Genomic DNA, 27,925 nt, shown 5'->3' with positions numbered 1-27,925 from the left:
AAACCTTCTCTACTTTAAGGTCTCCAAGATTCATCCCCTAGAGAAATTTAAAAGTATTTAAATCTCTCATGGGACTTTCTAAGTCTTACAACAGTGCTCTTATAAATAGTTCAGACGTGGATCAAGAGAACTGTCCCAGTACACAAAGAAGGAAAAAATAAAAGGAAAAAAGTCAATCAAGCCCAAAATTTATTTGAATTCAGTGTTTTATTGCTTCATGATTGTTAGTTACACTTTGACTCAATTGGAATAAATTGGCACCTACTACATAATTTAAAAACTTAGTATCTTGCAGCTCACAGAATTGGCATTATAGACAAAACCCAGAGATCTATAATTTTGACCCAAGATTAAAAAAAAAGATAAAATGTTTACATCTTTTATTATTGGCAGGTGAACTTTCATTGTGGAAGGCCCTTAAGAATAGTGAACAGAAACTAACAACCAAAATGGCCTCCCCCCAAAAAAAAAAACCACAAAAAAACCCCAAACAACAACAACAAAAAAAAACCTCAAAAAACAGTATGAGATAAATTACTCCCTTCTTTACACCAGGGTTTTTGCTTTGGTACTTTTAGTACCCAAGTACACGATAACTCCCTCATCTATTTTAAGAAAAAAAAGAGATAAAAGTAACATGATCAAGACTACACCAACCACTTTCAGTGATAAGAGGAGAGTTTCCCACACACCATCCTCAGCACCCATGCAAACAGCATTTTCATAAAAAGTGACACTGCCTCACAATTTAACACATCCCAAGATGTTAATAAATCCTAAAGTTTTGTTTTTAAAAAAGCAAGCATTATTTTGAATAAATGGCAGCTGTAGTAGCTGCATTTACTTTGGTGACCAGGTATCTAAATGCAGCATAAGTTATCTTCATAAGGCAAGTGATGAGATAGCGTAAGTCCCTGAGGATCAGCATCTCTGTGTTCAACATGTTTTTTTCACAATGTGTGCAGAGAGAGCTGGAAAACAATCAGTCCCAAGGCATCTGCTTCTTAATCTCCAAGCAGAGCTGCAGACCATACAATAAATTACTTCTGTACCTCTTCTGTGGGCAGGATACTTAAATAAAAGAATACTTAGTAAGTTGTGGTGGGGAATTAGTTCTCCTAAACCTGGACCAAGTGCTCCACCTTGTGTTAATCCTTGGCATTCAAAGCGAACCTCTTGATGCCTGCTCAATAATTGCAGGTCCAGCAGAATATCTTATGACTTCTGCCTCTGCACTACTGTTGTCCATGGTGCCATATGATTGCTGCTCCTTGGGGGTGAGCATTGTCCTTTCTGTAGAATGAGGATGCAAAACTCGGGGGACATACATCTGAAAACACAAGTGTTAAGGATTTTACTAGTCTCTTAAAGTATATGCTAGGATAATTCACCTAGGATAATTTTTCCCCCTTGCCGCTCTTCTTTTCATCCATTTCCCATTCTTCACCTAAGGCCTTTCCTAACAGAAGCTTCCTGGTGCAACACTCAGCTGTCCTTGTAGACTGTGGCACAAAGACCTCTAACACTACCTCAGTCCTACATCTTTCTTTTTAATGACATGGCAGGTAACAACTTCTGCACATGTCACAGCTTTTGAAGTCCCAAAGCAGTGGTAACTGACAGCTGTCCAGATGTGAAGATCTGTCTGGTATAAGGCCCAGAACACAGCATACACACTGCTGGAAGTAGCATGTCTCAACTACTCCCAAAACGTCAGTTGAAGGTACCTCTGGAATACCACCTGGGAACAGTCAAGGAGCCCAACTGCAGAACCCTCTGGTCACACACACATTTCAAAAGTCTCACAGTCCACTCAGACTAATATGTCCTACACAGGCTCTTTGGTAAGCATGGTGAGATTTTTTTTCTATGAAACATAAGAGAATATTAGTAACTCCTAACTTCTTACAGAAGATGCTGGGATGGTTGGTGCATCTGTGTCATTTCCTCTTTCACCTTGCAGGTCTTCAATCTGTAACCAGTCACAGGCGGGGAAAGGAAAAGAGACAATATCAAATTGGTAAGTCAAAACAACATACAGAGATCATAAGTGCCCAAAAACTTGCACAGACAAATCTCCATGCAGTGCTGGTACTCTCTCCTCCAGTCTTCTTGCATACTTCTTCCATATTGCTCTTTCTTCGCAAATGCAGTTCCTGTCAACACTGACAGACTTCCCACTGTGGCAAGCAGCCTGCCTCTACTACCAGCCCCCATCAGCCATCTTACCAGAATGAACCTTTGTGGACAGACGTGGCCAGCAAGAAGGCACAAACAACCCAATGGGAATAGCTGGTGGTACATCAAGCACACCAGTAGGTGCCGAAAGGTGTCAGGTATCCATTGCTTACCTTATAATTCAGTGGGCTCAGGTACTTGAAACAGCCAAAACAAGTATAAGCCAAGCAAATAATAATTGTGATGTTGACAACTAGGAAGGTAAACATGGTTGTAGGTGCTTTAAAGCCTAGAAAAATATCCAGAAAATATAATATAAAAATACGTAGCAGGGAAAAAAAACAAAACAACCAACAAACAAAACTTTATCTTCCCCATTTTCAGAAGCCTCATGCTTGGGTTTTGGTTTCTGGTGTTTTTGTCTTCCTTAGAGGACTGAGCACGCTAGTTTAAGCCATAAACAGGAGAACCTTGTTACACACAAAGCTTGTTGACTGGTAAGAGCTGGTGAGCAAGCTGTTCTCCCAGCTTCCATAAACACCAAGAAAAGTGGTTGCAATACTTGAACAAAAAACAAGACTCAGGGCAATTCTTCTCATCCTCCCTCAGTCATCTATTCTGGACCCACTTCTAAAATACTTTCAATAATCATCTGTGAAAGTTAACAGACAGAGTTAATTTATTAAATATGATGATGACACCAAACTAGATGGCTTGCAAACAACCCAAAGGAAAAAAAAAATTAATTAAAAATTGCCTTTATAGATTAGATGAACACACCATCTTTCAAGGAAAAAGCCCAAAAAATAGAACTAGAAGCCTGTAGCACTGCAGAATACAGCTGATTATTAAAAGCTGGAAAGCAGTCAATAGTGTGATGGTGTCAAAAATACAGGAAGGAAAAAAAAAGGCAAGTTGCTGGTACCCATGCAAAATAATCTGGTTCTACTCAGCCTTCAACTTGAGCAGCCTTGTCTGTGTAGGACACCACGACAAAATACACACAGAAGTGGGAAGAATCAAAGGAAAAGGAACAAGAGAAGAAAATGAGTAAACATGAACTAGGCTGAAAGGTGAGTTCTTCAGATACAGAAAGATTTGTTGTTTTTCTGGTTGCAATGACAAGCTCTCAAACAAACATACAGGTAATGCAGAGACATCTGCTCAAACCCAAAACCAGCGTGAAACATCCACAGGGAGCTCTCTCTAAAGTCAGATGATAATCTGCCAACAGTATCGTTTTTTACTACTGGTATGCTAGAAAAACACAGTGTAAACATGGGCATTTGTTGGCAGTGATGTGAAATCAGAGAGGAGGACAAAATACAGTCAGATACCAAGAGCCTCCTTCCCAAGAAGGGAAACTTAATTCCTTCCAGCATCACTGGCATCCTTGTTCCATGCTAAATGCTTCCTCCTATTGCACAGGTACAAAGCCGTAAGTTATTGCCTACCTTTTGTTAGTACACCACAGCCAATACTAACAATGCCAAGTATTTGCAAGATACAGAACATCCCTATTTTTAAAATAAATTACATACAAAAACCCGATCTTTTAAATTTCAATATGGGGAGGAGCGTCACCATCTCACTGCAGTCTCCCATGTAAAGTCTGACAAATTATACAGAACACGGGTCTTTGTAGCATTAGCAAACGTTTCAGCGGTTTTTAAAAAATTATAGATGTACAACAAAGGCAGTAGCCAATTCACCCAGGCAAATTAAACACCTTCACAGACTACACAAATGCAGGTAGTGAAGCAGAGACCATCTTACTCTAGAAAGAGCTTCTAAATATAATTATTTTTTTATTTAATGGTTTTTACTGTCTGTCACTCTGCAGCCCAACTGGCCAATTCAGTGTTTACAGATTTAGGGAACACACAATCTCCTGTAAAATGAAGACGTAAAGCTCCATGCGAACAGTTTTAAGTTAACCTATAAGCCATTTCCATCTGATCTTAAGCAAACTTGTGTAAGCTGCAAATGTTGTAGCAGGTTGTTGCCACAGGTAACCACCATGACTTCAATTTATAGAAGGAAAAAGAAAAACCCACAAAGCCTATGAGGCTGCACATGTAATTTAGGTAAGCTGGCGAGAGAGGCAGGAGCAACTTCTAGGTGGGAAAAGGTAATACTCACCTAGCCGCAAAAATGAGAAAAAATAGAGCCAGAAAAGGCAGAGAATTGGAGCTGCAAGGGCTTGATTCACAGCTGCAAAGTGCATCTTCTTCTCCAGCTTGGCAGGGAGATATGCATAGTAAAGGTTATAACGGTCAACCATGTGCTTCAGGAGTATGTATATTAACCCTGGAAGGGAAAAAGGGATAGCTTTAACCCAGATGTTAAAGACTTGATAAAAAGCAGCAATTCTGTGAGAAGATCTACACTAACCAAGTGGCTGAAAGTCTACATACCAATGGTAGATACAGGCCAAATACAAAGGGGGGACAGCTGCGTGACAGCAGCCTGCTCCTAAGACTGTTACCCCCAAGAGCCCAAGACCCCCGGGGGGCCCCCATCCCTCCCCATCTCCAAACACTTCTCTGTGGCACCACTCGTGCTCCCAGAGAGCCAGAGCTCCTTCCTAGTGCTGGCACATAAGGCCAAGCTGATAGGGAAGTCTTGGTAATTGCCCCACCACTGTACTGGTAAGGAAGAAAGGGCTAACAGTAGCTCAGGGCCTCTCCCTCAGCCTTCAACAGTTTCACAACTGGATTTCAAATCAGCTATTTCTTCTCTCAAAAAAAAAAAAAAAGCCAGCTACTGCTGCAACAGCTAGGAATTGCAACAGCTCTGGTATGCAGTAGGCTCATCCAAATATTTACAACTGCACACAAATTGAAATGTAAACAAATACCAAGTACATTGTTACCAAAAAATTGGCCACATTCTCCAAAATAATAAGGTTATTGATTGAAACCTGAATAACATCTAATTTAGCTAATTATGTTGTACCTAGCTCTCTAAAATGTTGGATTAGAAAAGGAAAATACTAACTATATAAAATTATTCAGTACCACTTATGCTCTGATAAACAGGTTTCCAGAGTGGAAATATCTGTAGCTGCTGAAATTATTATTTCTACGTAATTCTTACAGTCCAGAATCTCTGTGAACAAAAGATGCAATAAAGTAAGATGTAGATCATGTCACAGTCACTGAAAATGGACAACTGCCCATGGGTTCTAAACAGATGACTAAGTTTCTTGCACACCCATACAGGATTAATGGCTGGTACAGAAAGAGGAAAGTAGTCAAAGCCACATATACAGGCAACTTAAGGCAGAAATGTAAAGTTTTGTTCATGGGACAGAGATAAACCAACTAAACAAAGAGAAACATCCTAGAAAAAGGAGGTCTGTGACTCAGAAACCTGGAGACCTTCTCGGGGTCAGTACTGCAGCTCCATCTACACCACAGGGCAGCTGTTCTGCACCTACATGTCCTGAACTCTGAGTTAACTGGTTTTCCAAGCCAGTAAATCCACCACAGTATGCAGCATTTCCTTTCTGTCAAATGGCAGCTATGGTGTTCACCAAGGTCACGTCCCAACAAAGCAGTCAGCACATTGTTAAGTCACATCCCTGGGGTCAGAACCACAGAGCCCACAGCTGTCCATAGCTCAGTGAGGACTATGGCCCTTTTTCTCATTCAGGATATAGAATTTTAGATAAATGGTTTGTAATGCAGAAGAGCTGCAGTAGTGGAAAAGATAGATAGCTTTCCAGTCTCTTGCTACTGGATCAACAGACTTATTTTCATGCTTCATTTTACATACTTCAGTCAAACTTTAGGACAAAAGTTGTCTCTCATGTACCTACAGGATTTGGGGATCAGAATGTCTCAAGTCAAGTCTGACCTCAAGAACCCAGAGATAAAAATAATCTCTTCATCCCCAAACCTACCTAAACTCCTACACTTTACTATTAAAAACAACCACCAAAGCTAATACACTCAAAGTCAAGAAATACAATAAGCACGTAATAGACATGAAATATACTTTCAAATATACTTCTAAAGGCAGTAAAAGAGCCAAGTAATTCACCATCTTCTGCCCTGCTTTTCCACAAGAAGGGAAATAAATCTGGACCCAAGCGTGAAGTATTAGAATCATCCAAAATGGAATAAGAAGGCAGAACTGGGCCTTCCAAACCTCCCACGTGTCCCCATCTTGCTCACACAGTGCCCACAACTCATCAGAAAACCTACCAAATGGGACAATGATGGGACATGTAATACTATAGGCCATGATGACAGTGAATACGCACAACATCCAGGCATACATTGCTCCAAATTCATATTCAAATGCTTGTTGCTAGGGAAAAAAAACAACATCAAAATCAAAAACCACAAACTCTCATGTCATCTATCAGTGTGTCAGGAGCTAAGAATAGATTCACTAAAGCAACTATTCACCTTATTTTATTCTCTTCCTTCAAGAGGTCAGTTATTTCCCTAAGAGGAATAAATCATGTAATTGGAGATATGAAATATTATCTGTCCTATGCACCAGTACTTACAGAAAATACACTGCTTCTTTCATAGTCGTAATTTCTCAGGGAATCTCTTTTCATCTACAAGAGGCAACTACTTAAAATCATAAGGCAGAAAATAATTGTGCCAAACTCAAAACCCTTACCTCATTGCAGATTCCATTGAATCTGCACTTTTCCTTGTGCTGGCTTTCCCAGTAGGGAAAGCTCAAGATATCAAAGGTGTGGTCAGTATTCCCACTTTTTCATCTTGGGATGAGGAAATAAATAGAAATAATTTCAACCAGAGCAAGGAGTAATATGCAACAGTTAAGAAGCTTTTAAAAATTTAGCCCACCCAGCCATAAAAAAGGGAAGAAAAAAAAAAAAAAGAAGAAAAACAGGGACAGCTACATACAGGCTTAAGCTCCCTTTGTAACACCTGGAATTTCAAGCTGCAAGACAACACACATCCTTCTGGAAGTGGAAGTCCACAACTTAAAATGGAATTTTAAAAAACCTGAAGTTGAGATTATAAGATAAAATCAGAATTATCCTATAAAAATCAAAATAATAAAACTCTGACTTGGAGCTATGAAGAGAACAATGCCTGAGATTCAGAACCCGGATTTTGAATTTTGACTGTCTCTGACTTGAATAAATACCTTCCCATTATCTATGCTGTAGATTAAGGGAATATGAACTTGTCACAGATGAGAGAAAAAAAAAAGAGAGACAGGAGATGATAGTTAATGGAATGAAGGATGGGGACCTCCCACTGTTTCTAATAAAGACCAATCATTTAATCACCTCTTGCTAAGAAGGGCTCTAATACCTGTTTAATATTTTTCCTTTCTGCTGTGGACTTTGCCATTATCATGCGTATAGTATAAAGGATGAGGCCAGGCAACCGAAGCAGCTCCATCCCATTGCCAATGAAAGCAGAGGCAATCACATAGTTCACAAAGAAAGCTCCCTGGTCAGGCAAAAAAACACATCTGCAAGGAAAGACACACACTGACTAGAAAGCAAACAAGCAAATAAAGCATATATACAATGCATCCTATTGCCTTTGGTAATTTCTTACCATAAGGATAAGCAATGGACACCATGAGTGGCTGGAAGACTCTTAACGTTGTTGAAAAGGAGTACTATGTGGCTACAAATGCAGTAAGTGCACTGTACTCTAAGAGCCTAGCTGTGTTGCAGTTCAGATAAGGAATACACTGTTCACAAAAAGATACAGCAGTCTGATGAGTGGCTGATAGCAGACAAGAGCATCCCTGGATGTCTGCAACAGCAACCTGACATAAGACTGCTACAGAATAATTGTGTCTCCTACCCTAGTAACTCCTAATTGTCTTCTTGTTACTGATTTTGAAACAACATTTGGAGACATAACTATGTCCTAATAATTGCATTCTATTCTTTCCCTCCAGCCACAAGAGCTTATAGTAACCAATATCTGCAAATCTGCAATGCTGGTTTAAAAAAAAAATCAATGTTTCTTAAACTCAAAAGTCAACACATCTCAGAAAGAGAACTGCTGCCGCTATTTGGTCTCACAATAATCTTTGGGAAGATCCCCTGTCCATGATATGCAACAAACAATCCTAAGTATATTTTCTGGTTCTCATCTGCAGCATATAATACTGTCCTTTCTTGCCTTCTACAATATTTGTAAGGTTTGGGGAAACTGACTCTCTTTATTGAATGTTTGCATACATTAACTAGCAGGACAAAAGTATGGATTTCTCCACAGCAAAATCATTTGCATTCTCCCCCCTTATTCAGCTCAACATCAACCCACAGAGTACTATGACTGAGCAAATTTTAACGCTAACAAGGTTAGTCAGCAGCAAAGAGCTGCTAATACTTACTCCAGCCTGACTGCAGAATCGGAGGATTCTCTGTCAAACAGCCAACGGAAAAAAAAAATCAAGGCTGAAAGAAAGATGGTTGATGTAATTCAGTCTCCAACAGTTTAGTACTGTGTAAAATTGCATCTCTAAGTAGAGAGAATTTCATCAAATAATCTGAACACCTTCCAGTGCCTGAAGTGGACCCACAGAATAGCTGGAGAGATACATTTACAAGGGCATGTAGTGATAGGATGAGGGTAGATTTAAGTTAGACATTAGGAAGAAATTCTTCACTGGGAGGATGGTGAGACACTGGAACAGGTTGCCCAGGGAAGCTGTGGATGCCCCCTCCCTGGAAGTGTTCAAGGCCAAGTTGGATGGAGCTCTGAGCAACCTGGTCTAGTGGGAGGTGTCCCTGTCCAAGGCAGGGGGATTGGAACTAGATGATCTTTAAGATCCCTTCCAACCCAAACCATTCTATGATACTGTGAACACTACTTTAGCTTCATCACAGCTACTGATAGTCAGAAGTAGGAAGAAAGATGCAGAATGAAATAAAACACAAACACATTTTCAGCAGTATATAAACAGGATACACATGACCCAGTCAGGAAGGGAAATGGTCAAATAGTGTAAAAGTGAAAAGAAAGCAGAGAAAGAAAAGGGTAACTATAACTGAAGAAGAAGACAGTTCTCAGGTATGATGGTGAGTATGGGCAGCCTTCAATCAGTCATTGACCTCAGAAGATCTTAAATTCTGTTGCTAAAAGAAAAGACAGACTTTGGAAACTTTAAGGGCTATGAGGTCCTCAGATGAAAGATAAGCACTGAAATATTATATACTTGAAATATAGAGCACAATTACAATATAACCATACACACTGGAGGTAGTGGGGATACACCGACTATACTTCAACTAGCAACCAGAAATAAGTTATCTCATGCAATAAAAATACATCACTTGGTTAAACTACAATTCTTTACCTGGTCAGACCAAGGGAGGGCAGAATCAATACCATGAAGATCAAAAATATGTAGACTTTATGCATCATTATTCTGTTCTCTGCAGATCTACCAACATAAAAAGTCACTGAGTAAGAAACTCATATGAAAGACTTCCACACATTAAGGCTCTTGCCCAGAGAATGTCAGCATTCATCAGACTTCCAGCTTCCCCTACCATATCACATTGCTACAAGGTACTCACACAACAAACGTCTTTGAAATAGTCACTAATGAGGATCAAGCAGGTTCTCAGTGTCTTCTTGAACAAAGAAAACATTTCTGAACCATCCTCCAGACTCTGGATTAGCATCAGGTCTGCAGCACCAGCAGGAGGATGTGCAACAAAGCACACCTGGTCTTGCATCCAATGATACTGTTTTGCAATAGCTTGTAAACAAACAGCTCTTCAAGTGTTAGGCCAAGAGGGATCATGCAGTTTGTAAAAGGGCAACACTGCCAAGAAGCCAGACACTTAGACAAGCGACTCAACTGTCCTTGCCAAGCGTCAAGTCTTTGGGAAACAACATGACACTACTAATGCTATACTCCTACTACAGTAGCAGGAACATCTATCTTGTGACACACTGTTGCCAGAAAAGTAAGTGCTAAACACAATTCAGAGTGTTAAAGGTGGCATCTGATAGGGCATTAAAACCACAGAGGTTTTATTACAGGATCACATAACCCTTAGGCACTGGTGGGACGTATCAGTGTAACTACACCAAGGCTTGAAATCTGATCTGTGATCAGCAGTGACTTTAGAAAACTACTTAAACTGGTTGAGAAGAGCTCAAAGTTCATGTGCCTAGTACAACTACAAAAAAAGTTTATGAAAAGCATACAACTTCAATAAATAGCAGATTCTGGACATGATTTCGTATAAGGGAGTGGCAAAAAGAAGTGAAAAAAATTGACCTTAAAATACAAGAACAAACTAAAAACAGCTACATGCATTAAGGAAAAAGACTGACTGAAGCTGGGATTCCGTGTGCAGTATCATGCTCTTATCTGACTATAGGTAAACTGGGAATGAAATCAGGTATGCCAAACCAAGCTGTGCCAAGTTCTCCAAGTTAGAAGTTAAGCACAGTGATGTGCTGCTCTGGAGTGCACTGGTTGTACCTGAAACCTTGCATCAACACATCTGCTGGGCCTTGGTCCCACAGATCTTCTCAGACCACCACTAATAGTATCAAACAGCAACTGAGTTGTGTCCCAAGAGTTACACCGAGACTATTTTTTTTTTCCATACAAAACAACAACAAAAAAACATGGATGCCTTTTTTGTAAGTAACATGCCAGTAGTTTTAGCACTTTTATTGAAGTGGGATTCTGGGGTCATGTGATGTTCTCAGCTTGGAGGGGATCCAGGCCCCCACCTCATACCCTCCCAGAGAACGAGCTAGTTATGGGATCAGAGGCACTCTACGTGCTCAGGATTGCCCCAAGTCTGCCTATACATATTTTTTTTTCTGATTAAACACAAAGAGACAGGAGAAGAGAGGGGTGGGAACATAAGCAAACCACGCATTCAGATTACACTTGCTGTGTGTTGGTTGTAACATTAGAAAGGGATGACACATGATAATCCCTGCTACGAGAGGTCTGCGGATTTAAAAGCTCCATGAAAGATAAGCACTTTCTCAATTAATTTTATTCAGCTGATAAGGCCAAAACGGGAAAATCTTGCTTACTTTGTCCAGTGGGACTCCAGCAAGGTTGAGTAATAGACAATTGTTGGCAGCAAAGCTGAAAAGGACCAGAGCAAGAGTGTTGGGAAAAACTGACTGACGATGGGATTCTAGTGGGGGGGAAAAAAATAAGTATTAAAAACATTGTAATGCAGCTGTGGTAGAACAGATGCTGCAATATTTTTCTTTTTGTAAATTATAGCAGGTTGGAGAGTGGAAATTATATTCAGATAGAGTCTTACAATGACTGAGTGCTCAACACTGGTGAGCATGACAAAAAAACATGAGTAGGATTTGGAATTTAATTCCATGAGAGTGAAGGTTCAGAAGTAGCATTTATGTAGTTTACACTACAGCTTGGGAAATATTTGTAATAAACAGTTTACACGAGACTTTAGCTGCATTCAAACTAGGAGCGGATGTATATGCCATCCTGTTCTGAATCCAATAAGCAAAATAAAACCATGGCATTTTACTCCAGAGTTTAAAATTCGAATTCCTCACTTCCCATCCTGAAATCAAAATATGAGTTGGACTTGTAATTTCATTTTTGGCCAAGGGTTTTTTGATTACAAACTTTAAAATTATGTAAACTTGGAATGCAAATTTTTACTACAAATAAATAAGACCTTTATAATAATATAAAGCTTCAGATTAAATTTCTTCAGCATACTATCAAGGAACAAAAGAGGAATAAAGACCTGATTCTGGTATGCTTTTTAATCAGTAGTTAACGTAAAACAATCCTGAGAATTTCAACTGAATTTAGCTTATAAACATTGTTTCACTGTCTTACTATACACCTACCAGTTCACCTGCATTTTGACCTGATAAACAGCTATATCCAAACATCAGATGATACTCACATTAAGGTAGTGAATAGGTTTCGTGACATTGAACTTGTCCATGGTTGAAATTATTATGGAAGGAGTGGTAAGAAAAAATAGCACAATAAAAAGAAGCAAATTAATGCAAGCCCATCTAAACCACCATTTCAGTCCACGCACTGAAAGATTTTTCCTGAAAAAAAAATAAATTTTAAAAAAAATATATAAAGGACATAAACGCAAGAAGTAATCATTTACTGTTATAAAAAAATATGTACTGTCAAGTAACAGGTGGAACTGTTTTTTCTGAACTGAGCTTTCACAGTCTATATAAAGCTATATAACAAAGCACCACACAAGTTCCAGTTGCTATTAGAAATAAAGAAAACTCTGCAACTTTTCTTGAACGATAGAATAAACGGCATTTGCTAAAGAACATATTTAGTCTTCCTAACACCATGTCTAATGCAGTTAAGGTTTGGGATAAAACAATTCCAGTGTTTAATAATATGGAAGTACTAAGCGAAGTTAGAACAAGAAGAGACAGAGACAGAAGAAGATAAAGAGAACTTCTGCAAGGAGAATAGCTATTAGCGCCAGCATCTCCCAATAAACTGTGATTTGAAAAAAGTAATTAAAAAAAACCCTGATTCCCTTCCTGCCATATTAAAACAACAATCATAGGTTTTAAACACGTGAAGGTCTTAAATATTATTTGAAATGGTTCCCACAAGGACGGGAATGATTTGAACCCCAGCCAAAGCCAAGTATTTAGAAGACAAAACAGGGATACAGAGGCTCAGTAACATTCCAAATTACAACATTTGTGAACCTAGGTAGTAATCTTGGCAAATCCCTGTGCCTCCTTTCCTTCAACGGGGAGGGGAGAAAAGAAAAAGAACAGGGAAAAAAAACCCAAACAACAAAACCCTGCTATCTTCCCCTCTCAAAGATGTTTAGAAAAGCTTTCCAAGTGCTTCAACTCACTGAGTCTCATAATTTCCTGTGTCCATATGACAGTGCTTGAAAAAAGGAAGAGGAAATCAAGCATACATGTATGCCAGAAACCCTAATGAAAAAGGCAGATTAAGCTGACCCTACTGGGAAAGCATTTTGCAAGGGATTTTTAATTCAAGTCTCAAAATAATACAGCTGCAAAAGACACAGCTAACAATCATGGCTGCTTGCTTTATGGTTAAAGATCCAACTGTGGAAGGCTAGTTCTAGATAAAACTTCTCAATTATTAGAAATAGATGGCATCGTCACCTTAAAATTAATTTTCTACTAAAATCACAAGGGGAAAAAGTGTACTTTAAAAAAATTACATACTTGTGAAATACAGTAAGTTGTATATGTTTGTGTCTCACTTGCAGGTTTGGTTTGGGCAATGGAAATGCAACAAGAAGTTCACTGTTATATGGACAGGGGATTATACTGACCCAACCCTAAATTATTTGCAAAGTGACTGCAAAATGTTTAGTCATTTTTAGCCTGTAAGCATGACAGAAGCATAGAACCAGTTTAATTCAAAAAGTATCTATTTTCTGACACTGTCCTGTAAGCAATGGGTAAAGTCTGAGAAATTTAGTGGGTCAATAAAAGTTAGAAGACAGAAAGACCATGGTTCATAGAGTGGATCAAGTTATACTCATCATGTGTCAACTCTAAAAAGCACCCCAAAACCCGAACATTTTTGGAGAATACTCAGCACTAACACGAAGTTGCTTTCCTCAGATCTCAACAGCAGATACGAATAAACATAAAAAAATGGAAACACTGGGGCACAGCCATTAATAAACTGGGCTTTTTCCTTATTTTTTTTAAATTTATATATATATACAATTCAACAGAAACTGCAGGTACCAGAATTTCAGGGTGGCAAAACTCCAGTCAGCCTCCGAGAGGCCTTCCCAAGGTCAATGAAGAACATCAGTAATGGAAGTAAAGATGCAGATCATCCACGTCCAATTGCTACATAAAGTCTTAAAGAAAAATGCACTCGGTCCCCTTTGCCTGTCCCCATTCTAAACCTACATTATCATAAATAAATGGATCTAAGACAAGCATCTTACCAACAAATATTCTCAGGATAAGGAGCATATGTAACCTCCCAGTTTGATACACACAGCTCCCTGCTGTAGGATGATGGCTGTGGTTCTCCTTTACACTTAATACTCTGACACTTGCAGGCATTGAAATCCTTAAGGATACTGTAAGGAAGAAAAAAAGGAAGAGTATTTTTCCAAATTTTTACACCTGAAAATGCTACATGTATAATGAGAAAGACTGTGAATAGCGATACAGGGTTTTTTTGCTTTTAATAACCAGAGATCAAGAGTATAATTCAACAAAAATGTAACATTATATTATGCATGTAATGACCATAATATAAACAGTTACTACTACAGGTCTTTGAGATCTGATAAAGTTAGGAACAAAAAGCAGTCTTGGTTTCAACTGCTTAGTGCAGCTGCACAGAACAACAGCAGTGATTAGTATTTAAGAATAGATTAAAAAATTAAAGCCTGAAAACACTGGAAAAAAATAAAAATAGACAGCCAGTTCCCCAAACACCTCTTTACATAAGTACAGCTGTTTTCAAATCAAAGCAGACTAAAGGATTAGTCTGCACTCCTTTCATTACACTAGTATCAATCCCAACCAATTCTGACTTGAGTACCAATTCTCAGAAAATTGTTTACCATGCTAGTACTCTTGCAATTGAAAATACTACCCTCTTTCACCCACTCTTAAAATAATCTCAACACTTAACTTTATCTTCTAATATTATGAGTTGATTGACAATCAATGTACTTAAACAAAATTTAAACATGCCCAGAATAAATGCTTCCAAAGATTTCTCAAATCATAATAGAAGTGATAAGTATATAGTCAGAGACAGTACTACTGTGTGCGTGTTACTGTGCAAAAGGAGTTCCACTCCAGATAGCTCTAGTACACTAGCATGGAAACAGTATACATTTTTAATATATATATATATTCCTGAACGTGCTTGTTTCTCAGTATGCTTTTAAGAGGGAACCACAACCACAAAACAATTAATCAAAAAAAATAATAATCACCCCAAAACCCTGACCTTACCTTACCAGAATTCACGTACTGAGGTTGAATTGTCAGCATCATGCAGCAGCAAGTATTTAAGAAAGTTAGCTATATTTTGACACTTTATTTTAAAAAATACAAACAAAGCAAGTTTTAGCACCAGACATACTACCAAGCACCATCATTAAACAAGCTTCTACAACCACCCAACTTCACAAACCTCAGTCCTGGGCTTCCTGTTTCTCCCATTCTAAAAAAATTTCATAGCAGCATCAGCTTCACATACAATCTAATCTAATTTTCCAGAGAACAGAGTTCACTGCATCAATTCCAAGCTCCCACAAACTACAGTCTTTTCAAGTTCTAGATACTTCAACTCAGAGATGCTTGCAGGGCAACTCAGAACACATGCCCAAGGCAAGACTATCCCATCAAAGTTTTATTTGATAAATCAGTAGCTAGAGAAGGAACTTCAGTGCTTATTTCTTCTTGCAGTTTCACATCCGTAAAGATGGTGTGCAACATCACAAAATTAAGGAGGGAGGCAGATTTCACCACATATTCACTACTCAGAGAGCAGCAAGCAAAACTTTCTTCAGCATTTCAAATTCTTGCAAGAAATTCAATACCCTGGACTTCACGGGGAAAAAAAAAAAGCCTGAAAGACTGGCTCTCTAACATGACTTGAAGATCAAAGGAATGCAGACAATGTACATCAGAGAGGTTATGAAGAATAAAAAAAGCACAATGTATTATTTTTGTAATACAAATACTATCCTGCTTCCCTTCACCCACTTGGTGTAAAATGTAAAAATGCTCAGCTCACAAAGTGCCAGTGTAAAATAATATGCTACATGCATTGATTCTCTATAAATGACCGAGTAAAAAGCGATGAACAATTTCTGATATTAGGCCTACACATATTTCTAACAACAGGTAAGAAAGATACATAACGCCTAAGTCACTGACTCCACTTTGCTGATGACTAAACAGCAGTGTAATCTGCACTCTCTGTGACATTTAGGTAATTGGACCATTCGCACAGTAGAAAATGGAGAAATTAGTAACTCATACTCAAAAGCAAATTAGTCTGGCTTACTATTAACTTTCACTGATAGACTGGATCCCACACAGAATAGAAAGGCTCCTTATTCTAATAAACGTCCATGTCCACTTAGTCCTTTAGATACTTCCTTAGCTCAAAGCACACAGACTAAATGCATGCTTACTGAAAAACTTACCAGAAAGCAAAACAGACCAAATCCACGGGATGGTAAAGGAGAAGAAAGGAAGAAGAACCAACATAAGCAAACAAGCGACACAAACACATTGGTTGTACTACTGTAGTTAAAAAAGAACAAGTAAGACAGCAGACAAAACTTACTAGGTTGCCATGGACTTCTCCTGAAACGTTACAAAAGCCATTCCCAGTGGGTTGTTATGAACAGCTTGTTCCTCTTTTAAATATTCTTCCATCAGTTCATTTCTAACTTTGGTATAATAATCTACAGCGTCCTCCTGTCAGAAAATTGATGACTGTTACATCCAAGTACCAGATGGCTGGTATCTTGATTAAAATACAGCTTACACAAACCAATCTTTTCCTCCTCATACTACTTCCACAAATTACAATTCACACCACAATGCAAAGACAAATAATTAGGAAGTTTTTCTTGTACTTCAATTTTTACACTAAGAATTACATTTTTCAAGTTTTGGGGAATTCCTTTTCTGTAAAGTGCACAAACATGAAGGATCAGCTATCTGCAATAAATTAGTAAAGAATCTAAAGTTCAACAAGATGTCACACAGGAGGTATTCTCTATTCTACTAACAATCTAGCTAGCCATGACTACAAATGAACACAATATCTTACCCTTTCACATCCTCTCATTTCACAACAACAGAATTGACCACATGGCTTAGGATTGATTTGGACCCGTTTGCCGTACTTCTGATGCAGGTGTTCATAATAAGTCAGGCTTTTTTCTGCCTGTTTTCTGCATGAAAAAACACATGAATGAACATTTTGCAAAAAACCCCAAACAAACAGTATCAATACCAATCTTAAGAAGAATATAATCCCTAAGGGAAAAAGTTGTATCAACGACTGATAACAAACTAATCAGTCACCACAGATATTCATGTATCATATTTTGGCTACTTAGCATAATTTTTTCAAGTCTCTAACAGCATTACACAGCCTACACTCATAGTGAAGTTCCAGGAAAAAAACAACAATGGTACAGTCCAGAAAGTAACACCTTTTCTCTTGTAACCAGCACCTTTGGCCAAAGAAGCAGGGTTCCAGAGTCATTAATTCAACAGCTGGGTTTTCTACTTGGCACTTCCAGAAAATCATTCAATAGATACATACATAAATAACCAGCAAGTGAAATCTATCTTACGCAACCCAAAACGTATCACACCTACACGAAAAAAGCTGAACCTCACAAATCACCTTAAGAGACAGCTGAATCAAACCTAACTCCACACCAATACTTTAAGAGCAGAATTATTTTCTAGTATGTGCTACCTTAGTACTACTAGTATATGTTGATCGAGGACTAGCAAAGCATTCACAAAATTGTGCTAAACTTGGACAGATTACAAAAACAAGTACCTTTTTTTGAAGAGATAAATAAGCCTGGCTACATCATAGCACAGCTGGACCTCCAGCACAGTGCAGGTTGGGTAGGCAGCACTGAAAAGGACACAGTACATAAGAACAACAGAGAGTACACTGAAGAAACTGTTTCAAAGAACATCACTGATGTCTAATTAACATCTAAATCACTTATCATTTTTGAATGAGGTATCAGCATGCAGACTTACAGAGAGAGACACAGATGCTGAAAGTTCCTTTATTATGAGATATGCAGCATTACTCCCAAGTAAATGCCACATGGGAGCATGAATGGAAAATGTGGGTACACAGCCACTTTGTAATTTTAAGATCAGCTAACTAACTTTATTGAAACAGTCTTTTCTCAATTCTGTCTATGGCATAAGATGTGTTTCTACAAGATAGATACTATAATGTGAACTTTAAACAGTGCTGAAGTTAACATTTCTGCTTGGACAATTTTAAATCTCCAGTTCCTAATGATACTACTGAAGTACCAAACTTGCCTGAAATGGCCTTGTATTGTCTCTTCTTTCGCATTTTTTGGAAGACCAGTTACAAACAACGTGCACTTAACCTGCAAGAGAAAATGCAATTCAAATTTTGAGAAACCACATCAAGAAAGAGAAAACAAGAATATGAGGAAGGCAGTGATGCAGCACAAGTCGCTGTGTTGTAGATGGGGAAAAAAGGTAGGAACTTTTGCTTTTGATGGGAGCTGCAACTATTCAATACACCACCATGTTGACCTTTTATATTGGTAATAAGTTACAACAGAATTTCACAAAATCCCTCCCCAACTCCCTTCTCTCCATCTGTTTTCACAATTTACTCAGCTTTCCTTTCAGTTAATTCCTTCACACTTATTTCACATCCTAGAAAGCAAGAGGCATCTTAGAAATATACTTTTTTTAGCATTATCCACCTGCAAACATGCTGTCTGTTTTTTTTTTTACCCCAATGCAAAAACTTACTGTGTTTTCTTCTTTATATGTGACATACTTCATGTGATGTTTCATGAAGACAACAGTGAGAATCAAGTAAACAACAGCAAAAACCGTGTGCAGCCAAAGAAGATTATTACTGTTGGACAAAATATTATGAATATGAGAAACACAAAGAACTAATTGTCCAACCGATACAAGCAACCATCAAAATGGTAAGCAAATCAGAACCTCTCACTGAACACAAAAAAAAAAGGTAGTTACTGGAGGTCAGTCACGCCTATTCAGATACCTTGGGCTGTCACTAGTGTTACTTGCTTATCATAACACTCTGTGGCTAACAGACCTACAAAGAAAAAGATATTCTACAACATGGACATTTTTAGGCAGCATTTGGCTTGAGCCTTCTCATTCAGATGACCATGCTGTTTGCCAAAATGTTTTTTGTTGTCCTTATTAGTTACTGTACTGAATGCACAACTGAACTCTACTTGAACACATTCAAAATGGAAACAGCCTAATACAAGGAGTTAATACTGCTTCTCTGATATACCCTTCCTCAAAGCTTACAGAAGTTCTGTTCTGTGAATATTTCTTCAGGTTTTTGAAGGGCATTAATAATCACAACGTAAAATGCAGAAGCCTATTTTACAGATTAAAAAAACCACTACGCAAAAAAAACAATTAAAAAAATAATCCCCACTAGCTGGTAGGACTCATGGTTAAAAAACACTGCATTGTCAGAAACTCTACTGGACATAGTAATAAAACAGAAAAATTGTACAGCTTTGTAACTCAACTATTTTACAGTTTTTAAAACACTGAAGTAATTTTAATCATAATCTAGGATGGGAGAAATATACACACACATACACATGATGTAAGAGAATTTAAATCATCCAAGTTACACATTTTAGTAAAGCTGTCAGCTTTCCTTCTGAAGTTTGGTTATTTTAATGTGGAAATTTCTGAAAAGAATATCACTAGATGTGCAGTCATTAGCTAAAGAGAAACATGTGGCGAGAGAAGAGCTGAAAGTAGAAGTCTCCAGATTTCTTTTCAGCACCATAAATGCATAGCCTGAAGCAGAATGTATCCCAGCTTCAGATGATAAAGCATGAATAAATAATTCCTACCCCACGAGCCATACTGCAGTATCAATTCATGCATTTAGAGGCTATAGCAGGAAACAGACATAAGCATAGAAGTATTCTGCAAGATTCACTTACCCAATTTGTAAGTTTACTATAGTTGTTCTTCCAAAACTATAGGGATCTTTATCTAAAAAGAGCAAAACACAGGTAGCATAACCAACAGAGGCAACACTCACATGCAAACTATCAGAAAGTCAGCTTTTATTCCGTTTTTTAAAAACGTTGGTATCTTTCTTTAAATGCTGTTAAAAATATTTAGACACAGGTAGGAATAAACTGAAGACAAAAACTAGGCCACACTATTAAGGCAAATTGAAGGGAATAAATTATATTAACAAAGATCAGCAGGGTCAGTACACAAAAGAAGATGCATTTGTTATGGTACAAGAACAAGCAAAACGAAACAGAGCAAGTACTCCAGCCGATTGCTCCTGAGAAAACCAAACAATTTTTTTTTTTTTTTTTTTTTTTGCATCCTTGTTCACTGTTGATCATCTTGGTGAATAACTCTGTAAACAGGATCTTGACAAGACTGATACAAATACCTGATACAAAGCCAGGTATAAAATGGGTTTATAAGTGCTTAGTGTAAGATATGGAAGAATGCTTAAACAGAGTTTAATAGAGTTCTGTCCAACAACATTCTCACTAGCAACCTGAATGACAGACTAGAGGGCACACTTAAGTGTATTTCTTGAGTGGGAGTTAATAATGGAAAGAGGCAGCTGTAATACTGGCAGACATGATGAGGACTAGACTGAGAGAAACACGAAATAATTTTTTGTCTAGTCAGCTCAAAGTCTTAATGAGATTATTTGTCCAGCTTTGAGCCACAAACTGAGACAGAAGGGAACAAAAGGAGACAGTCTAGCTAGATTTAAAAATAAAACAAAAACCAAAACAAACAAATGAATTTGTGATCAGCCAAACAGAAAAAAAATTCTCATTAATGACCAAATTAGCTGCTCTGGTGCATCAAAAAGAGGAAAATGCACAGATGAACAATAATCCTCAAGCAGCTAAAAGGATATTGCAAAGAGGAAAATTATAATTTATTCTTTCCAGTGATCTTAAATTGCTGCAAAAGAGATCAGACCAGACACTAGAAAAAGATTTCTCAGCCATGAAGACAGTTGCCATTGGCAATCAACACTGATACAAATAATAAAGAGTGTCTAGACAAACACCAGTTAAGAGGGCATAGGTCAAGTTAATCCTGCCTTGAGACTTCTAGGTCTAGCTGTCTGTGTCTGCGTATGGTCTGCCATCTTGCTTCTGACAACAGTTTTTGTCAGATGTTTAAAGAACCCTCTACTCTTATATAAATTTCACACAAAACGACACACACATCAGACTGGGGGAAGTGGAGGAACCTCAAAAAGTTTACCAAAATTCTAAGAATTATACAATCTTTTGTGGTGATACAAAACACAAAATTCTTCTCAGAATACAAAAGAAATTTTTACCAAGTAGATCTCCAGATAGGTTGACAGGCAATATGACACACACAGACAAAATGCTGACAGCAATCAACAAACAGATGATGTGACGCTGGAAGGCAAGGTAATGTATGGCATCTTCACCACATCTCTCATGAATCTCGTCATCGCTGCAAATCAGACAGAAAAGCACACGGTCAGTCTACTTAATATCCTTGGGGCCTTGGGGGGTGATTTTTTGAATATACACTAATTTCTCAGTCTACCCAGTGACATCTCCATCAATCCCTACCCGCTTGCAACACAGCTGTGTTCTTTTATGCATAAATTTAAGTTCTGAAAGTGTTTGTTGTTTTTTTTTCTTGTGTAGTATCAACATACAAAAATTAACATAAAGGAATTTAAGATGGAAACAAGCAATCTGAAAAGAAAATATATACTCAAGGTTCTTTTTTATGAACATAAGAGGACAAAGCCATCTTGCTGTGACCTCATGCTTTACGACAGTCAGAAGTTAAGCCTCACTCTAAAACTTCAAGATCACACTGTGACAGTGTTCGCTCATCTCTGTAAAGTCTCCCCATGAGGAAAATTACAACAGAATCACCTTACTCTTATGACATCCAGTTAAGATACTGGAATGAACTCTCATATCTATCCATTGTCAGCAGGACAGATCATTCAAATATGACTCCTTGGAAAAGAAAGAAACTGAACTAGCAAAAATGTAGAAAGAGAGGCTCAAACCTGGCACTTTTTTGTTTCAACGTACCCAAGGCAGAAATTGATTTTTAAAACTCGTTATTTACTAAGCCCCAAAAGATAAAAAGAACAAACATCTTGCATTTAATGCTCAGTTCTAGAAAACAGTGCAATGGGCTTTTCCTAATTAGTCAGCTCCAGCCTCAACTAAACCACCAGTTTTCCACAGAAATCCCTCCAGGGAAACCCTGTTTCCTGCCTGGGGCCTTACTGGCTTCAAACACAGGAATGCTCACACAGATCTCTTTGAAGGGCCTAGTTATTAGCTCAGAATTCACATAAATGCCATAGACTCACACACTGTCCCAAAACCAGGAAGTCCCTGGGCCACCAAAAGAAAGATGACTGTATCTTGAAGTAGTATCCCCATAAGCTGACCTTGTTTCCGTATTCTTTTTCCACCCCACCAGAGGCATTTGTATCACTGTTTCTATTAAATCCTACCTACTCAAGAAAAAAGATATGTATATATATTTGTGAATGCAAATCCCTTTTTTAATTAAAAAAAAAAAATAGAGCAAAGCAAATCACAGCTCAATATTTCTATTTCATATACTTACTGCATCCGAAAAGCAGCTGTCATCCAAGAACAAAACCCCTATAAAAAAGGGAAATTTTCAGGAGCTGACATATGAAAATAGTCTGCAATCTGTACAATCAAGATAAACGTTTATTTTAAACCAATCTCTTAGCTAAAAAAAGCTAGCAGATTTTTGCTCTGAAATAATTAAGAAACAAAGAAAAATACCTCACTCTACATATTTTTTACAAGGTACTTTACATGTCTGTTTTCAGAGAGTACTTAAGGGGTTTTTTTAATTATTTGCATATTTATTGTTTGGGCTTTTTAAATTTATACATGTCCAAATGTATGTTCTATTCTGTAAAAACAGAATACACAATGCATACGTAATTTTTGCATATAGATGGTCTTCCAGTTTAATTACTGGTTCATTGGCCCAGGTGGAATGGCAAATTAAAACAGATTCCATTGAATAGTTTACATTAAAAAGAAAAAAATCAAAACTTGAGAATACTTACCCTATCATATTCAAGATCTTCAGGTATTGATGAAGATGTTGACAATCGGTTGTACCTCGATTCACTAAAATACATTAAACGATGTTTTTAAGTATCTTTAATAACAGATGCTGGAATTTCACAGAATTATTTCAACTATAACAACTCTGAAGTAACTAAGGGAAGCAGTACAAAACCACTTTTTCACTTATGAAAGCTGCGCCTTTCACCTTGTAGCATATGCTCAATTACAGAAACTTGTGCTGTGTGTCATGTTGAAAAGGGAGAATTTGCGAGTTTCTGAGCGAGTGCACTTAATTATACTAGAAAGAGAACAATGTTATATTTGGGTATTAAACCACAGTAATATAAGTGAATGCAATGCAGGTTTGGAGTGAGTATTAGATTTGCAAGGTAGCTCCCTGTTCAGATATTCCACATTATAATATAACACCTCTTTTCTCTCCATCTCTCTTCCTTCATCTTACAGCCGCTACCCAGAATTTCTCCTCACAATTAAATCCCTCACCTGCAGGACCACTTCCTCACACATATTCAGTCCTGTAGCAAGTCTAGAAACATGTAGAGACTTTACAGCCCTCAAACATAGCAAAGTACCTGTTTTAACTGTGTTGCTAAAAAGAAGTGTTGCAATGGTGGCATGCTGACAATTACAGGACAATACATGTAAAACTGGAGAGCATTTATAGGTGTATGAATCGTAATTTTTACCTAGCTGGCTCAGGTCACAATACAACAGGGACAAAAAGATATGCTTCTCAGTGTCTGACTGCTTAAGGAGCTGTTTGTCCTATGCAGACCTCTACAGCCCACATGGAAGCCTATATCAGAGCTTCATTCTTGCTGCCTGAGCTATGCTGCCTCAGTTACCGATTTTTTATTTTTCCTTTTTTACCATCCACTTTTCAAAATTTTTCATGGATTACATCTAAAAACACACTTTGAGTCCTTTGCTGTTGCTTAGTTGTGAATTTACCTCAACTTAGTTACACCAAGAAGGGGCTTGTTGTTAAAGATTACCCACTTAATAAATAGACAACTACCTTTTACACATCCCAAGACATTGAAAAAAATAAAAATAATCAGAAATCAAAAGCTCAATTGCAGTATTACTACAAAGCACTGAAAAATTCCAAAAACCTGCAATGATTTTACTTTTAAATCCTTCCGAAATACTATGGCACAGGCTGCATAGAAAGCTCTGGGAAGACACTGGGCTTAAGCCAAGATAAACAAAATGTTAATCCTTCTCTTGCAGAAAGACACTGTAAACATCAGTGTGTAGGTATGCAACATGTCAGCAGACAAGCAGCCTATATTCTTACCTCCACTACCTTAACCCAGAACTGTAGCATGAAATTTGTGACAGTGGCAAACACAACTTTATTACTGAAACTGCAAAGAGTAATCCTGCAAGTGGGACACATTTCACACAAAGAGGATGTTTTTAACAAATACATGCATGTTATTACAAGCCTATCTAACTGATACAAATTAACTGAAGCCTTAATATTTACTTTACCTACTTTCACATTCCCTTAATGCTTGCAACAAGTGGGTCTGACTTCATATCTTTTTTACCTTTCAACTTCTGATACCAGAGCAACACGACCATAGTCCCAGAATCTCTTTCTTATGATGGAAAACAGTAATATCAAAATCTAGAAAATAAAATCAGAAATTAAAATGTTTATTTTTCCACTTCATAATACTTCTTAGGTGCATAGAAACTCCCCAAAAATGCTGTTCCAGCTCCTAAACCAACTGGCATATTATAATCAAACCAAAGGGTGCTGATGCTACAAACCAACCTGTTTGGGACCACAGGAGCAGAACACCTGCCTTCCTGTTCCAGCTTACAAAGGACAAGAACTGGATGCAAAAATACATCTGAACGGCAAGCCTATTAAGGCTTGTGACAGGAAAAGTAGCAAGCAGTACTTCAGAGAAAGTCAAAATTATAAACACACCTTCACTATTATTCACTACTTAACAACCAGAACTATGATGGATGACTTGCAATTTTATTTCTAAATTTTTTTAAGCATTGATATCAACAGACTGTATGGGGCTCAACTATTTTCTCAAGTATAAGAATTATTTTTATCCTCAGTAATATATTATTATTATAACTCGTAAAGCCCAGAAACTTAATCAATCTCTGCAATATATTTATCTCCCCTTCTATTTTCACTTTTTGAAAGAGACTAAGAACAGCAGAAAAAAAAGCCCTAAACACTATGCATTTCATAAATGCTTTTTCTTTTTTTTTTTTTTTTAAGAAAAAAGTTGTTCTGTTTGAAGCAATGAAGAAGTAACAAGGCCTGTTTTTTATGTATATGTAGTATATACCCTCACCTCCTAGCCCCTCCTTCATCCCATACCTGTTTGGCTAGAAAGTGGTGCTAGTGATGTAACTTACAATGATCTATGCAAATACTGACTGGCCAGCCAGGATACATGTGATACATGTCAAGATTACACTGCTAATTTCCACATTTCATAAGTAGATTTAATTCATTTTAAGAGCCTTCCTTCCACCAGGGAATATTAATTTAGATCTTCCTCCTTCATCTGGCCATTAAACTTCATGCAAGCAGGAAAGTTCTCCAGACTCTTTGGCAACCTCAGCTGAGATTGGCTAACATATTCTATGGTTATTAGGAGGAACTGCCAGACAAAACTGGTAAGAGAAAGCAACACATAAAACTCACTTTCTTAGGAAACTAGTCTAGAAAGAATAATCATAAACCCATCAACTGACAATTACTAAAAGGATTTGCAGTAAACACATTACGAACATAGGAATGCAGGAGCTGCTAAATAAATTGCAATAGTCAGTACTTGAAAAAGCGAGAGGCCTTCTACATCGCATCTAACTCTCTACCTTACGTTGTTTGAGTGGAGGGTTCAACAGCAAGGAACTTGAAAGCAGAGACTCAGTATCTTAAAAATCAACCACAGCTTTTAAAAAGTACCCCCAAACACTCCAACTAAATATTTTTAAATGCTTGTGCCATCAGTCACACAGAGCAGTAAATACCATACATCCTCATAAAATGGATTTATGGTAGCATGCTGCATACACCATATCAATAGCAGAGAATGCCACTACACAACTTTTAGGAACATCTTCTTTGTTCCTATCAGCTCAGACCTTACACAGGTAGCTTGAAGTTTCTCTACAGTGGCTTTCAGGAACTCAAGAACTATGTGATCCCTGTAGTCTCATATTACCATCAGAAACCTCACTTATCTGGCCAATTTCAGATCTACAGCCCTTTTACTGGTGGCTAAAGACCGGTTAGATCAAACATGCAGAAATAAACATAAGTTTTATTGGAGTCTAAGGCCTCCAGATCAGCTCCAGTTTTGAAGTCTAATCCCATTTTTTTGCAGCAACTAATCCCACTGTAAAGCCCACCATGACTCCACATACAGGCCCTATGATGCTGCACATCCAAGATACAGTGACACTTTTACCCCACATGTATGTTAACTTCTATCAATAATTGAAAAGTGTTTTTATGTTCCTAGGATGGCCTTAAGATATTTCTTATCCTAAATATTCTCAAAAACAAATCACTACCTGATAAATAAAGAGAATTCTGAACAATCTAACCTTTGGGAATGCCACAATGACTTTCAAAACAAGAAAGAGAAAGTGGGCTTACAAAAAAGCAGGTAACATCAAGCAGCAGGACAGTTGGGATTCCACCAAAAGTTACTCCTTGGAGCACTGTGCTGCCCCGGGCAGTGCTGTAGCAGTACGTCTCATTTGTTGAGTTGAAAGGTACACTTCTATTCCAGAAGTAGACTAGGTGAGAATGTCCAAAACCCAGAAAAAAGAAAGGGTTCATTTTGTCTTCCCCCTAAAAACAAAACAAAACAAAACAAAACAACCATGTGAAAAGCCTGCCTCTTATTTTTGATATGTACTAACATTACAAATACAGAAAGTACAGGAAAATTCAACCAGGAAATTACTTCAGAAGCAAAGTCATATTTTACAATCTTCCTGTGTAAAATATTTCGCAATAACCGACAGGCTCAGTTAGTAGCAGTGTCCAAGCAAGAATTCTAGACACCTAACCAACCATTTCCTCTATAGGCATCTGAGGTTAGAGAAGACCCCCACAAAACAAACTCCTCTTATCTCATAACCAGTAACATTAAACTGCTTATTCCAGCCTGGATTCTGATTCTAGGAGTAACACAGGGCATTAGATTTTCCAACATTAGCAGTTTGACAACTTTGCTCCTAGTTGATGAGCTTGTGTGAAAGTACTTCCTTGTGAATTTTGTATTCAGATGTCAAGACTTCGAGATTACTAACAAATTTGGCACTAATTCCACAGAAAAGAACCACCAGACAAATACACACTCCTCTCTGTTCCTGGAATATCATGTGATTTTCCTTTTTTAATAGTAGAACTCAACTGAAAGAACAGCACAGTAATTACAGTATATAATGAACAAGAAAGAACAAAGAGTATTTCTAATTTTCTGAAAGAACAGCCACCTACCTCGTTTTAGTCAACTGACCTGCTCAGATAATGTAGTAACATATAAGAACGCACAAGATTTGGCAGTTGATGCACATGTCTTTTACATCAGTGCAGTCAATTCCTCTCCTATTTCAGGGCTTTCCCCTTGAAACATTTCTTCTCTTGGATCTTATTAACTTGTTGGTTCCCATGTATTTGGGACAAAAGCATGCCTCATGCAAAACACACTTCTGACTAATAAATTCATAAAGAAAGCATACCCAAAGAAACTCTATCCCTTCAAAGTAAATACTGTATATATCCTCATCACAGGTCCGGGTACACTACTTTTGTGATACCATGCCTCTGAA

General features: G+C 37.7%; 1 protein-coding gene across 1 annotated transcript; it reads right to left on the bottom strand.

The window, feature by feature from the left end:
• Positions 1-188: 188 nt before the first annotated feature.
• Positions 189-27,925, bottom strand: TMEM63A (transmembrane protein 63A). Its single transcript, XM_051615485.1, has 23 exons — positions 27,836-27,925; positions 26,742-26,939; positions 24,649-24,728; positions 23,068-23,131; positions 22,587-22,624; positions 21,292-21,434; positions 19,901-19,952; positions 18,702-18,810; positions 18,234-18,304; positions 17,725-17,805; positions 16,978-17,101; positions 16,486-16,619; positions 14,111-14,248; positions 12,077-12,230; positions 11,214-11,320; positions 9,499-9,585; positions 8,533-8,595; positions 7,488-7,650; positions 6,390-6,495; positions 4,321-4,488; positions 2,352-2,467; positions 1,910-1,972; positions 189-1,330 (listed from the first exon to the last, which is right to left on the bottom strand). Exons 2-23 carry the CDS (start codon positions 26,925-26,927, stop codon positions 1,163-1,165), a joined length of 2,415 nt encoding a protein of 804 aa, XP_051471445.1. The 5' UTR covers positions 26,928-26,939; positions 27,836-27,925; the 3' UTR covers positions 189-1,162.

The sequence above is a fragment of the Apus apus genome, chromosome 3 (assembly GCF_020740795.1).
Source record: "Apus apus isolate bApuApu2 chromosome 3, bApuApu2.pri.cur, whole genome shotgun sequence".
Taxonomy (NCBI): domain Eukaryota; kingdom Metazoa; phylum Chordata; class Aves; order Apodiformes; family Apodidae; genus Apus; species Apus apus.
Note: the sequence above shows the minus strand (reverse complement) of the source record. Positions and strands in the feature narration are given on the sequence as shown.